Source organism: Astatotilapia calliptera, chromosome 1 (genome assembly GCF_964374335.1).
Source record: "Astatotilapia calliptera chromosome 1, fAstCal68.1, whole genome shotgun sequence".
In the NCBI taxonomy this organism is placed as follows: domain Eukaryota; kingdom Metazoa; phylum Chordata; class Actinopteri; order Cichliformes; family Cichlidae; genus Astatotilapia; species Astatotilapia calliptera.
Window position 1 is genome coordinate 3,111,366 of NC_137422.1, and position 17,422 is coordinate 3,128,787.

A 17,422-nucleotide genomic window follows, 5' to 3' on the forward strand; every position below is an offset into this window, starting at 1 on the left:
GTGTTCCAAACAGGCAAAAACTCTATCAAAGAAGAGACATTGCAGATTAAGATACGATTAAATATATGTTGAAGCTGTAAATGATTTGTGGTTGTTTGCTTCACTTGAAAAGTGAAAATGTCACTTTATCAGGTGTTAAACTGAAGCAGAGTCTGTTGCTTTCACCAATCTGCCGCTCCAGCGTGGCAACTAAGCAACAAAGGTAATAAATAGATAGAGAGATGGCAAGATGGAAAAAAAAACATGGAATTTGTTCAAAAAATACTTCTTATCATGTTTGAATGTTCGTGAAAAATTGTTCTCATCTTTCTCACCTCCCTCACACGTGAACGCACACACACACACACACACACACACACGCACACACACACACACACACACACACACACACACACACACACACAGATGGAGAAATAATGCTATGCCTTTTACACTACATATCTCTATGAAGCCATTTTATGTAATTCCACCTTATCAAGCATTCCAGGCTAAGGATCGCTGCTATATTTGGGTTTGCACAAAGTGAAGGCTCACTCAGCTTTAATATTTTATGTGTGAAAGCACATCGACATTCACTTATGTTGGAATAAATCATTTCCAAAATCAATGTGACAGCAGCGGCTTATTGTGCTGTGACAGTGCATGTAAATATGAACAATACATTGTTTTCTGTTATAGTAAACTATTTGTACATGTCAGATCATGCTGGGGTCATCACTGGTCCAGCTTTTGAGTTTGTTATAGACTTTTGGTTTGAGTTAACTTATGTTCTGCTGCTGTTTCGGTTAATCTTGAGGTCCTTTTTTCCTTTGCCTCTCAGTTTTCATTATTTATTTTCGTACTTTTTGATTTCTTGTTTTATTATGTGAGTGCCCCTCTTGTGTCCTGTCTGTCCCAGTCTTGTCTCTGTGTTGTCCTTTGTCTCTCTGGTCATGCTCCCGTGTCTGTCTGGTCTCTCTGTGTCCTGTTTTGGTGGCTCTCTACGTTCCCTGTCTTGTCTAGTTAATATGTTTGTAGTCCTGTCCCTGTGCTTATCTCTCTGTGTTGTGTCCCTTTGTCTCCCAGTCTGTCCAGTCTCCATGTTTGTTTATCCCAGTTCCAGTCTGTAAAACGCGTGTTAGTCTGAGAGCTCTGGTTCTTCTTCCCAGTGGTGTGGTTAATTTGTGTTAGTGATGTCAACACAGTAACACACACTCCAGAGCAGTTCGTTTATGGTGTGAATCCGACCTCAACCCTAACCAATTATAGAGCTGCTTTTCTTCTAAATGTGGCGAGGTACTCTAGATGTGCAAAGGTCTGCACGAGCTAGCAGCTAGCCATGAAAACAACGTAATTTCTCGGTGCTCTCCAAAAGTCCAGGATACACCACCTGTGTTTACTTTTGTTGCTGTCAACCGAGACACATCTGGTCAGTGAGCGGGCTGAACATTCTCACATGGTTTGTAGTGACACATTGTGTCTCTGCTTCCCTTAGTCGCCCTCCTGCGTCTCCCTCTGTTCTTTGTTGTGTTGTCCCTCATGGTGTGTGTAGTCTCTGTCTGGTTGACCCTGCCCGGCTTTACCTGTTGTGTTTTGCTGCCTTTTTACCAGCAATAAAGCAGTGGTCTTTGGTTTTATAGTCTTTCTGCTGAGTCCTGCATTCCCGGTCCACTCCCTGCCTGTCACTGTCATGTCTTGGACTCTTGCCTCAAAAGGCGTTCAGTGTGAGGATTTTATCCAATACTAATGACTTAATATGCTCACTCCAGTAAATCATGAAATTTCCCCTTTTAAACTCCTGCAAACAAGCAGAGGCTGGTTACAGTCTTTTGTATCTTTTCAGATGTTTAAAGGGAAGCAGTTTTTCCTCTAAACCTCTTAGGCGGCTGGTGGGCCTTTGGAAGTCTTGTGACTCTAGACTGGCAAACTAAGACTACAGTTCTCAAGCTGCATGCACACTGGAACAGATTTTCTTGTCACACATTGCTTGAAAACTGACGGCTGGACATTTGAGGCTCTATTTGTCTACGTAACATTCTAATGTATTCACTACAAGATTATATGTCAAACGGCAATATTCTTCCCTCTCATTAGTAGTCGCTTGTCTCAAGTTGAGAAAAGTTTATAGAATAGAATAGAATAGAGTAGAATACGCCTTTATTGTCATTGTACGTGTATAACGAAACTGTGGGTGCTCCACACCAACTGTGCTGGAATAAAATATAAATAGTAGACAGCAGGAATAAATTGCAAACATGAGAAATACAGTACTTTATATACAAAAATAAGAGAAAGTCACACATTAGAGTACAAAATAGTTGCAAAGTGACTGGAAGTAGTGCAAAGAAAAGACTTGGTCTGCATAGAGTCTGTGTGAGTGGAGTTACTCAGACCATGGCTCAAAGGTCAGAGGTGAGTGGGCAGGGGTGGGGCGTGGGGGGATAGTGTATGTTAACAGTTCTAATGGCCCAGGGGAAGAAGCTGTCTGTGAGTCTGGAGGTGTGGGGTCTGATTAACCTGAGGTTCTGAGCAGAGGGCAGCGGGTCAGACAGGTGGTGAGCGGGGTGCAAGTGGTCACGTATGAACGTCCTGGTTCTCCTGTGACACAAGGATTGGCCTCCAGGGGTGGCAGAGGGCAGCCAATGTGTTAAGTACCTTCTGTGTAGCCTTCCGGTTCTCAGTAGTGCCCCCTGCGTACCAAACACCCAGTCAGCAGGAGAGCACGCTCTCCACTGAGGAGCGGTAGAAGGCCAGCAGCAGCTTCCGGTCCAGGTTTTTCTACCTCAGGATACGGAGGAAGTGCCAATGCTGGGCCTTCTTTACCAGGGCGATGGTGTTGTGTGTCAAGGTGAAATCAATGGAGATGTGGGTGTCCAGAAACCTGAGGGTGGAGACAGATTCCACCCATTCTCCATTTATAATGAGAGGGGAGTGGACCTGTCTGTGTCTCCTGAAGTCCACAACGTCAGGTTATTTTCTGAGCACCAGCAGGACAAGTTCTCTACTATGCTGTCTCATCTCCATCAGAGATGAGCCCAACCACAGTGATGTCATCGACATACTTGATGATGACGTTAGTTGGGTGGGTTGGTGTACAGTCGTAGATGTACAGGGCATACAGAACAAGGGGCAGGCGGCAGGGGGGATGTTAAGGTGGTCCAGTTTGGTTGTGAAAAGTCTGGGATTCTGGTGCTGATTGCTGAGATGTAGTCCATGAAGAACCTCCTCACGCAGCTCTTCCTGTTCTCCAGGTGGTTAAGCGCTCTTACTATCCGCTCTTAGCACTTAATGACTACAGACACGAGGGTTATAGATTAATAGTCATTGACGCTGCCTATACCAGTCTTTTTGGGTATGGGAATGATGACAGAGGCTTTCAGACAGGTGAGAGCGGTGGCATGAGTCAGGGAGAGGTTGAACAGCCTGGTGAGGATCCCTGCCAGCTGTTCAAAGCAGGCTTTAACCACAGCTCCTGGGAGGCCGTCAGGGCCAGCAGCGCTCCTAGGGTTCACCGCTCTCATTGTTTTCACCAAATTCCCATCTCCAGCAGTTATTTAACATGTCGATGAGTGTGATTCATTTTCTGCGGTTTCTGGTCACCTCATTGCTACAAATCCTCTCCAGCGTGAACACAGCTTCAGGCTGTTACTCCCAGTGTTTTGTAGTAGGTTTGGTGAAGTCTACGTTTTACTGTGGCTATAATTTACCTATTTCTGCTTCTTTTGCAAAGGTTTATTTAAATATTTAACACAAACTCTACGTTTATGTTTGAGTTATTTTGAGTTATTAGTCTTTTGATTATTTACTTGTTTAGTTTTTTTTTGCATGATTTTTCATTTCACTATAATAAACTGTGATAGTACCGTATTTGCTAATAAAATAAACTGGACACATCATCTTGACTTTGAATGTAAAGCTTATAATATTTGGATTAATATTAGCAATTTAAATCTGATACAGAAATGATGTCGTCTTTGTTTCTATAAAATTAAAAAAGCATGTTTGTTTGCATTCAGAGACAGCATGTGCTGTAGCGGATGGTTTATTACGAGGATGCTTTTAGTGGGATTTTCACTCACTCTTTGTGGGAGAAAACTGTAGGCATAGCATTTGGGTTTTAGATGTTGCTATTAACCAGCAGCTCTTTTGAGCTCCATTAGTGGTCTAAATGCATCAGTTAGCTGAAGTACCATACAAAGACAGCAAATCTGTAGCAATTACACCGCTATAGACACAGAGTAATGCCAGCAATGGAATTGATTTCAAAATCCTGCTCCTCACATACAAGTTCTTGAATAATCAGGCCCCATCTTATCTTAATGACCTTGTAGTACCATATCACCCTATTAGAGCACTTCGCTCTCACACTGCAGGCCTACTTGTTGTTCCTAGAGTATTTAAAAGTAGAATGGGAGGCAGAGCCTTCAGTTTTCAGGCCCCTCTTCTGTGGAACCAGCTTCCAGTTTGGATTCAGGAGACAGACACTATCTCTACTTTCAAGATTAGGCTTCAAACTTTGCTTTTTGCTAAAGCATATAGTTAGGGCTGGACCAGGTGACCCTGAATCCTCCCTTAGTTATGCTGCAATGGACGTAGGCTGCCGGGGGATTCCCATGATGCATTTAGTTTTTCTTTCCAGTCACCTTTCTCACTCACTATGTGTTAACAGACCTCTCTGCATTGAATCATATCTGTTATTAACCTCTGTCTCTCTTCCACAACATGTCTTTATCCTGTCTTCCTTCTCTCACCCCAACCAATCACAGCAGATGGCCCCGCCCCTCCCTGAGCCTGGTTCTGCCGGAGGTTTCTTCCTGTTAAAAGGGAGTTTTTCCTTCCCACTGTTGCCAAACTGCTTGCTCATAGGGGGTCATATGATTGTTGGGTTTTTTGCTGTATGTATTATTGTAGTGTCTACCTTACAACCTTATGTTGTGATTTGGCGCTGTATAAATAATATTGAATTGAATCTTAGAATAGTAAATATATATAAAATAAAGAAATCTTACAAGCTAAAATAATCACAATCAGAGTAAAATAAAAGTTAAACCCATATACCGGGTTTATCAAATGCTAGCACACAGATTATTTAACACCTCTAAACTGACCAGATTTGATCCAGGAAAAGCTTCCCTGGACCAAAGTATTGATCCTTTGTGTTGGCTCAAACAGCCCTGGATTGTCCTGACATAAACGTACACTTTCATCCCTTTGGCAGTCATCTTGTAATCCAGTGGAAGGGATTATTGAAATAAGTCATTTAGGAGGATCTAACCAAATGTGAGGATTTGAAATGTATCCCAAGAGAGATTCGGGAATATGCACTTGGTGACTGAAGAAAAATAGATGCGGTTGGACTGAGGAGAAGAAAATATGCTTCTTTGTTACTCACCTATATCAGACTCTTTGTGGTTCTTGATGAGCTCAGCAAGCTCAAAGTTTCCAGCAATAATGGCAACCTGGTGAGAGAAACAGCCAAGCACAGACACGACAGAGAGTGAGTGTGAGACGGAGAAAAAGAAACACAAGAATTTACACGTGGATTTTTTTAAAACAAAAGTAGCCTTTTGTGAACTGCTCTGAGAAACAAATCGTGAAAATGAAGCAACTACATGACGATAAACTAACTGACATTTTGGTCCTTTGTGAAAAAAAGCAATGCAAATTAGCCATATGGTGTGATCTTAGGAGCTTTCTGATTGGTTAATGTTTTCTTTCCTTTCTTTTCCATTTGAAAGACAGATAAATAGTTCATTTATAAATATATATTCATCATCCTTCTTTTTACTCTCCAATAAATTATCAAGTAATAAATTACTTTATTAATGACTAAACATAAGAATGCTTTCTTTCACTCCTGGCCTTCCATGCAACATGAGGCTCTTACAGAATAATTCACAAGGGAACCACAAATGATTGTCTCTAAAAGCAAGAACACATAACAGAAGAAAATTACAAAAGTGCAAGCAGGAAAAAGCGTTAATCACAATAATGAGAATCTTTTTTTCCCTTCAAATTGGTAAGATCAAGCTGGAGAAGCCTGGAATCTACTTACCTATTACACACATACACTGATCAGACATAACATTGTGTCCATTGAAAGGAAATAACACCGATTACCTGTTTATTATGTCACCTGTAAGTAGTTAGGGTACACACGGAGCAAGTGAAGAGCTGTTCCCAAAGTTGATGTGTTAGAAGGAGGAAAACTGGGCAAGTTTGAGTTTGAGATGGCTAGACGACTAGATCAGAAAAGTGCAGATCTGTGGAGTGGTCCTAGTCTGCAGTGGATAGCATCTATAAAAAGTGGTCCAAGGAAGGAACAATGGTGAACCAGTGGCAGGGTCAAGGCTTGCTGATGCATGTGGTGAGCAAAGGCTTCCTGTGTGGTCGGATAAAACAGATGAGCAACTGTGGCTCAAACTGCCTCAAAGTTAAAGCTCGTTCTGATAGAAAGGTATGAGAAATCACCGTGGATTGGGGCTGCATAGCCGCAGCGCGGTCGGGGTGCCCATGCGACCGCACTCCATTGCTGAAAGCACCAACAATGGGAGCATCACATGTGAGCATCAGGACTGGACCATGGGGCAATGGAAGAAGGTGGCCTACTCTGATGAACCACGTTTTCTTTTACATTTTTTGGCTGGCCAGATGCATGTGCGTCACTTACCTTGGGAACACCTGGCACCAGGATGCTCTGTTGGGAAATCTTGGGTCCTGCCATCTATGTGGACGTTACTTTGACACATAACATCTGCGTAAGCATTGTTGAAGACCATGTTGATCCTTTCACTGGAAAGGTATTCCCTGATGGCAGGATAATGTACCCTGCCACAAAGCAAAAATACTTTGGCGATGGTTTGAAGAGTACAGGGTGGGCCATTTATATGGATACACCGTAATAACATGGGAATGGTTGGTGATATTAAAGTCCTGTTTGTGGCACATTAGTATATGTGAGGGGGCAAACTCCTCAAGATGGGTGGTGACCATGGTGGCCATTTAGAAGTCGGCCATCTTGGATCCAACTTTTGTTTTTTCAATAGGAAGAGGGCCATGTGACACATCAAACTTATTGGTAATGTCACAAGAAAAACAATGGTGTGCTTGGTTTCAACGTAACTTTATTCTTTCATGAATTATTTACAAGTTTCTCTTTGTTCACAGCCACTGACATGTCGAAGAGGTTAACACGTGAGGAGCGGATGGAAATTGTGTTGATATCTGGTGAACGCAGTAACCGGGTCATTGCAGCAGATTTCAATGCAAGACACCCAACGAGACCACCCATCTCCCATGCTACAGTCAGCAAACTGCTTGCTAAGTTTCGTGAAACTGGTTCAGTGTTGGATTTGCCAAAATGTGGACGCAAGAAAACTGTCACTAATGAAGAAACATCAGTGGCTGTCCTAGCTTCATTCAGCAAGAGCCCACAGCGTAGCACTCGCCGCATGTCACTGGAGAGTGGCATTAGTCGAACATCCCTTCAGCGGATATTAGCTACTCACAAATGGCACCCTTACAAACTCCAGCTACTGCAGCATCTCAACGAGGATGACCCAGATCGGCGCACAGAATTTGCAGAATGGGCAAAACACTTTTATGTGAATGGTGACGTTAACAAACAAAACCACCGCTATTGGTCTGACACTAACCCACATTGGATGGATCCCTCCAAGACTGTTGGAAAAACAAAAGTGATGGTTTGGTGTGGTATATGGGGCACAACGATAGTGGGTCCATTCTTCATCAATGGAAACCTTAAGGCCACTGGATATTTGAAATTGCTACATGATGATGTGTTTCCCTCTTTATGCACTGAAGCTGGCACGTTCCCTGAGTTTTTCCAGCAAGATGGTGCACCACCACATTATGGGTGCCAGGTCCGAGCATTCCTAGATGAACAGTTTCCTGGAAAGTGGATTGGTCGTCGTGGGCCAGTTAAATGGCCCCCAAGGTCTCCCGATCTGACCCCCTTAGACTTTTGTCTTTGGGGTCATCTGAAGGCAATTGTCTATGGTGTGAAGATACGAGATGTGCAGCACCTGAAACTACGGATACTGGATGCCTGTGCTGGCATTTCTCCTGCGGTGTTGCTATCAGTGTGTGAAGAGTGGGAGAAGAGGGTTGCATTGACAATCCAACACAATGGGCAGCACATTGAACACATCTTATAAGTGGTCAGAAACTTGTACCAAGCACACCATTGTTTTTCTTGTGACATTACCAATAACTTGTGTCACATGGCCCTCTTCCTATTGAAAAAACAAAAGTTGTATCCAAGATAGCCGACTTCTAAATGGCCACCATGGTCACCACCCATCTTGAGGAGTTTGCCCCCTCACATATACTAATGTGCCACAAACAGGACTTTAATATCACCAACCATTCCCATGTTATTACGGTGTATCCATATAAATGGCCCACCCTGTACAACAATGAGTTTGAGATGTTGACTTGACCTCCAAATTCCTCAGATCTCAATTTAATTGAGCATCAGATACCAGAGCACACCTTTAGTGGAGGTCTAGTGGAGTCCATGCCTCCACAAGTCGAGGCCGGTTTGGCAGAAAAAGGGGGACGAACAATATTAGGAAGGGGATCATAATATTATGTCTGATCAGTATACGTACATATTTCAAGTCAATATTCACTTAATACCTGTCCATAAGTCCCGTTTGTGGTTCTCTTGATGCATTTACTGTTAAAAATGGAAAGCTAAAGCTACAACTGAAATGAGACTTTTTTGAAATTTTATCATGTAAGGCACAAGCACTAGCTCCATGAGTTGTCATTTGTGGTGATGAGACATCCTGGCCATAACCCTATCTTATTTTGGGCGGGAAAAAACCAAAAAGGCTGACACCCAGTGTTAAAATATTGTGATTTTTAATTTTCTGACCATGTGAGAATTAGGTAGTTCTGTCAATCCGAAAACTTGACTGAAGCACTAACTCTAAATCTTCAGCATTCCTACTTAAGGTGGCTCAGAGCTCGGAGGGTTAAAAGAAAAAAAACACCGATTGCACCATTACTCATGGAAACGGAAGGTAGAGTTTTGGAGAAGTGACGTGAACCACATATTGTAACATTTTTGTGTATTTATCTTAATTGCTTTAATGTTTAGATAATACAACAAACTGTCAAGCCCACAAATTAATATTGACCTTCATTCTTCAAACTGACAAATATGAAGTGTGATTGAAAGTTCTCAGAATTGATCCATAAAAATCAAACACCTTATCCAACTTACATTTGGCTGATCTTCAAGTCAGTTTCAGGCATCTGCACAGATATCGGTTTCTGTTCACACTGGTCTTCAGTAACTGTTCCTTACAAACTTTCTGACTTGCCCTCTTCAGTGAAAAATAGTCCTTCAGTTTAGTTGCTCTTTAGGTTGTACAATTTCTTTTTCTTCTTCTATTTTTTTTGGTTTTCCCCCTTTGTCTTCTTAGCTGAGAGCATTTGACTCCTGCATTTTTGTTCTAGATACACTTTCAGTGGCTCTGCGTACATAATGACTCATTATTCAAAATAAAAGCTGACAATTCTTGTTGTGCAAATGCCACTTACATACTTTCATTTAGACTGCCATCCTTCAAAAATAAATATTTCATTTGATAATAATTAATGTTCAGGTTCATAGTTGGGGTCCTAACTTACCTACAATACTGGAAAAGCTTTTCATTTCTTTTTAACTCTTATCTTGTCAACAAGTAAGTAAATGGTGACCCGGTGGATGGCATAACATCATGGTGTCTTGCACTATTTTCTTCTAATGTCTTGCTCTTATTCTTTGTATATTACAGTCACTTCAATCGTTCAAATCAGTGGACTTCATTACACAGAAGTGTGATCTGTATGTGGCCACCAGAGGGCAGTAACGCGATTTCTTGCTGAGCTGGTTAAACAGGTTGTTACACTGTCAGTGACCCAGATCGTGCTGCCTGTTATCGTGCTGTTGCTTACAGTCAGCTCTGCAGGCACAGTGCTTGCTGAGTGTTACAGGTTTACAGTACAGCTGGAGTCAAGCTCACGGCAGTAAAAATAGTCAGATTCATTTTCCCGCTGCACATATGCACACACACACACACACACACACACACACACACACACACACACACACACACACACACACACACACACACACACACACACACATGCACACACACTTCATGAGAAGCCTAGAAGCATTATATAAGTGTGCCTCCTCTGATTCTGAGAACAAATATTCAGTAAAGAAGAGAAGAGTGAGCATGTGTATTATCAAAGCATTGCTGGCTTAAGTAGTAAACTGTGCTCCTTTTTTGTTCTTTATATATATATGAATCAAAAAAGAGCATTTTTGAGACACACTTAGGAATTTCAAAAGGAAATCTTTTACACCACTTTGACTCCTTTTCACATTTCTGTTATCAACCTGCATTCAGATACAAAAGGGAAAAATGCTTGCTTTTAAATAAGATGTGAGTCACTGAATGTAAATTTAGGCTCATATTTTTGGTAACAAATGTGATGTTTCCTGTTAAGGAGATGGGGGAGGGGGTGCTGAATGCTGGCTGGATTGCCCACTCATTCTGAGGATCTCCCAGAGCGCATGCCACAAACTGTGACAAATCTGTCAAAGCCTGTTCTTGAGGAGAAACTGTTGGATGGGAAGAGATGAGGCAAAGAAAAGAGATGAAGACGTCATTTCAACTATGACCTAGAATGAGGTAGCCAAACCTAATGTATTTGTAAGATGTTTGAAGCACTGAGACATGTACTGCCCATCAGCAATGTAATAATAGGATAAAATATGTCCCCCCTAAAACCTCTGTCTTATTGGTTTTTCTTTATCAATAAATGATCAGCTGTTTGGAACAGCATATGTTCCTTGTTTCCATTTAGGCTTTTAGGTAATTTCAAGGTCAAAAGATCTTTTAGCATCTAGGTTAAAATGTGAGGTTAGAATCACTTATTGACAGCTTTGAAAGTCTAGAGTGACATTAATGTTTCTGACCTGATTCCCACTGTAATATAGTCATACAGTCCCATCACCTGTATTTACACATTTACACCTCTGCTAATTACTATTTAAATTCTGGTTTGCTAATGGAATCAAGTGGCTCTGGGAATAATTTATTTTCATTTATTCAGCTACACTGAGAGTTAAACATACAATACACACTTCTTTCAGCATCTTCAAATAAGACACTTTACTCAGCATTTCGTTTCCAACACAAATTTTCCTCCAGAATCTCAAATTAATAGCTTTTAATTGATACTTTGATACTTAATACCTAAGCCCAGCTTATATAATCAGTGGAAAAAGGGCAGCAATCGCCCAAAGAGTCCAAAGCTCACCAGAACATAGTTGCTTTTGACCAGCAATACTAACCAAGCTATTGCTGCACATGGACCAAAAAGCTACTATAAATGGGCCTGAACAAAACTACAAACAAAGGCAGAAAACAACAAAGACTAAACTAACAAAACATAAGCTGGGAAAAGGCTAAAAAACAAGTACAAAGAAACTAACTAAGAAACGAGCTCTGAAAAAACACCCAAATGACGTGGAGGTAAAGGAGTGTCATTAGGAGGGGTTGATCTGTATGAACACAAACGGTCAACTTATTTCTGGAGGTATGGATGCTCGTGCTCCTCAACATTTCCTGAAAAACATATTAAACAAAAATGATAAATTGCTTCAAGCTCACGTTCATGTGTGAACACTCAAGTCAGGCTCTCTGAGCCAATGAGTCATGGCTCTGGGAGACACGAAGACAAACACTTTTTGCACCTCTTGCATCCTTGCATGTTGTGCAATAAACTGCACTGGGAATCTTCAGACGTGACCTTGTTTTATGTCATCGGCAGTTATAGGAGCTTGTAGTTCTTTGTTCTCCGCTGATACTGGTCAGAGGTAGTCACAATGACTTCTGTGTGTCCAAGATGTAACAGTGGTACCCAGTCACCATCACACTGTTGCATTTCATTTGCTGGTTTCCACTGAGTAGGATAACAAATTCACTTTTCAAAAGCTATTTTTCAAAAACAAACGCAAAAGATTTTCTTGGATTCTAGAAAATATTTAATGTCTATAACATAGCAACAGCACTGTAACATATAAACAGCTAAATGTGTTATGAATAACGTTGAGATCACACAAACATGATTTCTGAAATGTTGCTAAAGTTGATGTTTTCCCTTTTCCCAACTGCACCTGAGCTTGTGTTTGTTGGCTCAGTGACCTTAGCTCCTTTTTGCTTCCAGCGTGGAAAGTGAAAGTCTCCAAACTAAATGGGCGCTCATTCACTTCACAGGTACAGGTCCAGCATTTTACAACACACCAGCTCAACATTTTGATAAGTTTCCAAATATTCACAATTTACCTTCAGACCCCAAAGCAACATCTGCCTTCCATTATCAAGCTGAACTTGAACAACAACCCCATAATGCATTGCGTTGGTGATGGCATGACCCTGAGCTTTACTGGGGATTTATTTATTTATTTTTTGTTTTTACTGTTGATTTATGCTTTAGTGGGAATTCTATTGAAGCAAAATCTATCTACATCGTAACCTGATGGATCTACGCGCCAGTATTCTGAATGTCCTGTTCAGTAATGTCAATTCCTCCTGTGCATTTCTGCCATTTTGCCACAGTTTTTGAATTGATGAGTGACAGAATGGCAATCATCCTCTTCATATAAGGAATGATAATCACGGCATCAATATAAGGACCCACAAATGTCAGTAAAGTCCTGGAAGTAGATCATCATCATCTGTCGCGAAGGATACATCTAGCACAAAGTGGGCCTTTAAAACCCAAACAGGAGATATAGAGGAGGTGTAAACAATTGTTTAGCATTGTTTATACTGTAAATGCTATTTATGTTACAGGCTACATTTCGAGTGGCTCTGTACTGTTTATTTTAGACCCTTGGAGAAACCCAGAGTTAAGGAAGCTACAGATTTGGAATGGGATTAGCAAAAGCTAGTCTAAAATGGAGCTTACAGAATCCAACAGAAGACAGTTTCAAGTTTAACTGTGATCACAAACCAGGTACCAAACAAGCTACATGGAGTCACAATTTATCTCTCATTATCATTCTACCACCCACTATCACCACCACTACTGCCATCACCACCATCACCACCCCCACATCGATTCTTTTCCTGTTCTCCCATGGTTGTCATGGAGACAAATGGTTGTGTATAACACAGAAGTAACCGGGGTGGGGGTGGGAAGGATGTGGAGCCACTTAAAGCCGAGTGGAAATCAAGGCAACGGGTCGACCAGACCAAAAGAAAGAGATGGTGGAAGGACACCAGAAAAGGAAAATCAATCAAAACAATCACTGAAACACAAAAGTCCAAACAGGAAGGAGAAAGGATTCGATCTACACTGCCCTTCAATTTTAAATTTAGTCATTCCCCAGCACTGAGTAATTTGAGGGCCCAAACTTTTCTTTATACGTTTACATTTTGCCTTCATTTTCTTCCCATAGAGTTAGTTTAAATAGACTCAAAGTGAAATGTCAAAAATATGACCTAATAAAGTGAAATTAATTAGTGCAGTGTTTTAATTGATCCAAAATAAATTAAAGGTCTCTAAAAATGACAATATTATTCAGGAACTACTTTAACAAATTTCCTTTTTTCTTTCGATAAGTCAGTCTGTCCTATAGGTTAGCCTATTGACCGCAGACTGATCACTGATATCTGGGCCAAGACGTCCACTTTCATTCATCATTCATTGATTACAGATGGAGTAAAAAAGATCAGATCCACATGGTCTTCAGATGCAATTTGGTGAATGTGACTCCTCGTTTTAGCTGTATGCAATTAAAGCCTGCTAGAATGTGACTGATCAATAGAACGTATAATGCTAAGACAGATGCATTGATGTTTGCATCCAACTCCATCCAGACTAATAGTAACAATATGTTGTTAATGTTAGTCTGCTTGTAGTAAAACGTTATTGGACTTCACATATTTTTACTTTCAACATACTAAAGCCTGGTTTTAAATAGTTTCACCCCTCAGGACGCCTCTCACAGTTTTCCATGGTGGCTTGCTTTTAGAAAACCCATCTAGAAAGCTGTTGGCCATATGTAGGCACGCCTGCCCGGGGTTTGCCCTGTCCACACAGCCCCACAGTTCATCCACACCTATCCATCGTGTGCTAACACAGGCATGTTTGCACATTATTTATAATAATTAAAGACCATACAGGGAAGTATGACTATTGTGGAGAAGATGAAACCCCAGAAGATACTTCAGTGTAGTGTCAGAAATATGAGGCTGAGAGAAGGTGATCTATTCGAACCTGAAGTAGGAAGGATTTTTATTGATTTACAGCAAAAGAATTCAGGAAGTGAAAGATATCAGGCCATCGTCCATTTCAAGATTAATTTGTTGGATAGGAGCTGACTCTTTTTCCTTTCAGGACAAATGGCTACACAGTGCAGCAGGTTACATGTTATCCAAACCTACCTGGCCCTGTGTGAAAAGTACTTGTCTCCTAAACCTAATAAATGATTGGGCCAGCCTTGGCAGCTAAAACCGCAATCAAGCGTTCAAGAGAACTGGCATTGAGTCTTGTTGTGGAGGAATTTTGGCCCACTCTTCTTGCAGAATTGTTTTAATTCAGCCACATTGCAGGGTTTTCAAACACAAACGGCCTGTTGAAGGAAATGCCAAAGCATTTCAATCTGATTTGAGTCTGGACTTTGATGAGGCCGCTCCAAAAGGCTCATTTGTTTTGTCTTTTTGAGCCATTCAGACGTGGACTTGCTGGTGTGTTTACAATCAATGTTCTGCTACATAACACAAGTGATCTTAAGCTTCAGGGCATAAAGTGATGGCCCGACATTCACCTTCAGGATTCAGGAGAGCAGTTTTTCAGGTGACCATTAATTATGGACCCAGAAGCATCAAAGCGGTTTATGATGCTCATAAATGACCTTTACTGAAGCAAGTGAGACCTCCGGATTTTTAGATGTTGGCCTGAGTTCTTTCATCACTCCTGGGAAAGTTCACTATAATATTTGTGGATGATGGCTCTCACTGTTGTTTACTGGATTAGAAAAGCAGCTTCTATTTAAGTGATTTTGTGATTTAACATATGTGACAGTTATGAGGCCTGAAACTGAACTTAGCTTTCCAGAAAGTTTGGTTAATGACAATTAATTCATGATTTAACAAGGGACAATTAGATTTTCATGGACATGTTTGGATTGCTCTCCTCCCTTAATAAATGAAATAATCATTTAAGACCTGCATTTTGCATTTACAAACAAACTATCTTTGATGATCTGATACTAATATGGAGAAAAAGACTAAGAAATCATGAAGGAGGCAAATACGTTAAACACAGCACTATAGTAACCCTGTGTGATTAAGAGCATGGCTAATGAGAGGAGCTGTCTTTCTTTCTTTTCTTTTCTTTTCTTTTCTTCGAGTGGTGTGGTTATACAATAAGGGGCACATTTGTCCCCACACTGTGGGGCTAGCTCATGAGTCCTCTGTGAGCCTGGGGGAGGCCTGGGTGGGGCCCCAGCAGTGTGGCCCACATCTGGGCCCCTCTCTGCTTAGTGTGAGGAGACCAAACTACAGGCTACCTCACTGAGGCCCACTGTGGGCTGTGTGGGTCTGTCTGCCATTCCCCCACATGGGTTGGGTTCCACAGGGACATGCTTCAGGGGTAAATTTAAATGCACTGGGCATCATCTTAGCTGGTTTTGGGCAAGAAAACAACTTGTTAAGATTTACTCGACCATCATGGCTTTAATTTAAAATACATCGTTTTACAACCTGTGCCATCTGCAACATGCTTCTTTATTATTTTACTGGCTACACCTACAGTAACAACATTATAGCAGAGTGCTGTGGATGTGTGCAAAATGTTGCTAAAGGGGTCAAATATAAGATTTAGGGGTGTTTAGAAAGTATGACTACAGATGATAAAACCATGTAGTTCAGCAGGATTAGATAAGCTTCACATAAAACAGGGACAATAGCTAGACTGGCTTTAGTCAGTGTTGCTGTTAGTTCAGCTAACTAACACATTAAATCCATATTCAAACATAAGGTACACATGAAACACAGCTCATGGTGGTTAAAAGGATAAAATGGTTTACTTAGCCTGAGAGCTGCAGGTGATTTCAAGTTTTGATAGATTTACTTTCAATCATCCAGCAGATAAACAGCAACATTAATTTATAGTTACATTTCTGTCTAATCTTCACTCTCGTTAGCACTGTTTTTGATCTACTCTAAGGGTAATATCAGGCTCGTTAGCTGCTTCCACTCTACTCACCCACCCTCAAACTGAGTGTTTTTGGTGTGCTGGGCAGTATACACTGAGTTTATTGAGCTTTTCCACTGAGAACTAATACAAATTACATCAGTTATGATTTTGCTATTAATTCCCACAGAGGAACATACAGCGCTTGGAATGTTATCATCTAATTGCAAGTTTTAGTTAATACTGTTGTGAAAACAGATAACTGTTGATATCAGTGACCATCATGTCATGATTATCCATCAAACCAGGCAAATTGCACCCAAAGGAAAGCAGGAAGGTGTTTATGACTCTTGCTAAATGAAAGCATGAATCTTCCCAATGTATTCATTCATCTGGCCGTAAACCAAATTCCAGTAATGCCAGTTTAAAAAGGCAGCACGAACACAAACTTTCAGGAATAAGACGACAACTCTGTTTCACCAAATCATTCAGGACATGTCAACAAATGTGAAAAAGGTTTTGTCACAGTGGCCTCCATCAGAGCATGTGCAATCCCATTATATTCTTAGAGTAAATGGTAGCTATAATTTACAGCAGAGGTCACAAAACCATGTGTGCTTTACAGTCTGTGCTAAGGGTGCATAAGAGAATGTGTGGGGGCATGGTGAACAGGAAATAGGTGAGGAGGAAGGGCATACAAAATAGACTGAAAATAATAAGGAGAGAAGAGGGGAATTAGATTAAAAGACTGGCCTAGAAAGAACGTGCAAAAGAAAGATAACGAATGTGAAGAAAATGAAAAGATAAAAGAAATGAGGTTTTACAGAGCGCGTGGAAAGGTTACAGCTGGGCACAGGTCAGATTGAAGAGACAGAAATATGGTACACACACACACACACACACACACACACACACACACACACACACACACACACACACACACACACACACACACACACACACACACACACACAGAACTGACAAATGATATTATCAAATGGCACGACCACAGAACACCCACACAGTGTTCAAATTAAGAGCACATGCAGCAGCAGCGGAGGCACAACGTAAGCACGCCTCATTCAACTATAGCAATCAGTAGTTATTAACACTTGCACTTTCCAGTTGTTAATTTGGCACCTAATGATGATGTTTTCAAGCACATCCCTTTGCTGAATTGACAAACAGGCCTCTCTAGTGAGATGCACGT

The 17,422-nt window shown here is 41.1% G+C and overlaps 1 protein-coding gene across 1 annotated transcript in view; it reads right to left on the bottom strand.

Moving 5' to 3' along the window:
* Positions 1-17,422, bottom strand: part of shank2b (SH3 and multiple ankyrin repeat domains 2b) — a 334,629-nt gene that overhangs the window by 169,791 nt on the left and 147,416 nt on the right. The window contains exon 10 of the mRNA XM_026194263.2: positions 5,372-5,438. Coding sequence (XP_026050048.2) covers positions 5,372-5,438 — 67 coding nt within the window. The remainder of the gene's footprint in view (positions 1-5,371; positions 5,439-17,422) is intronic.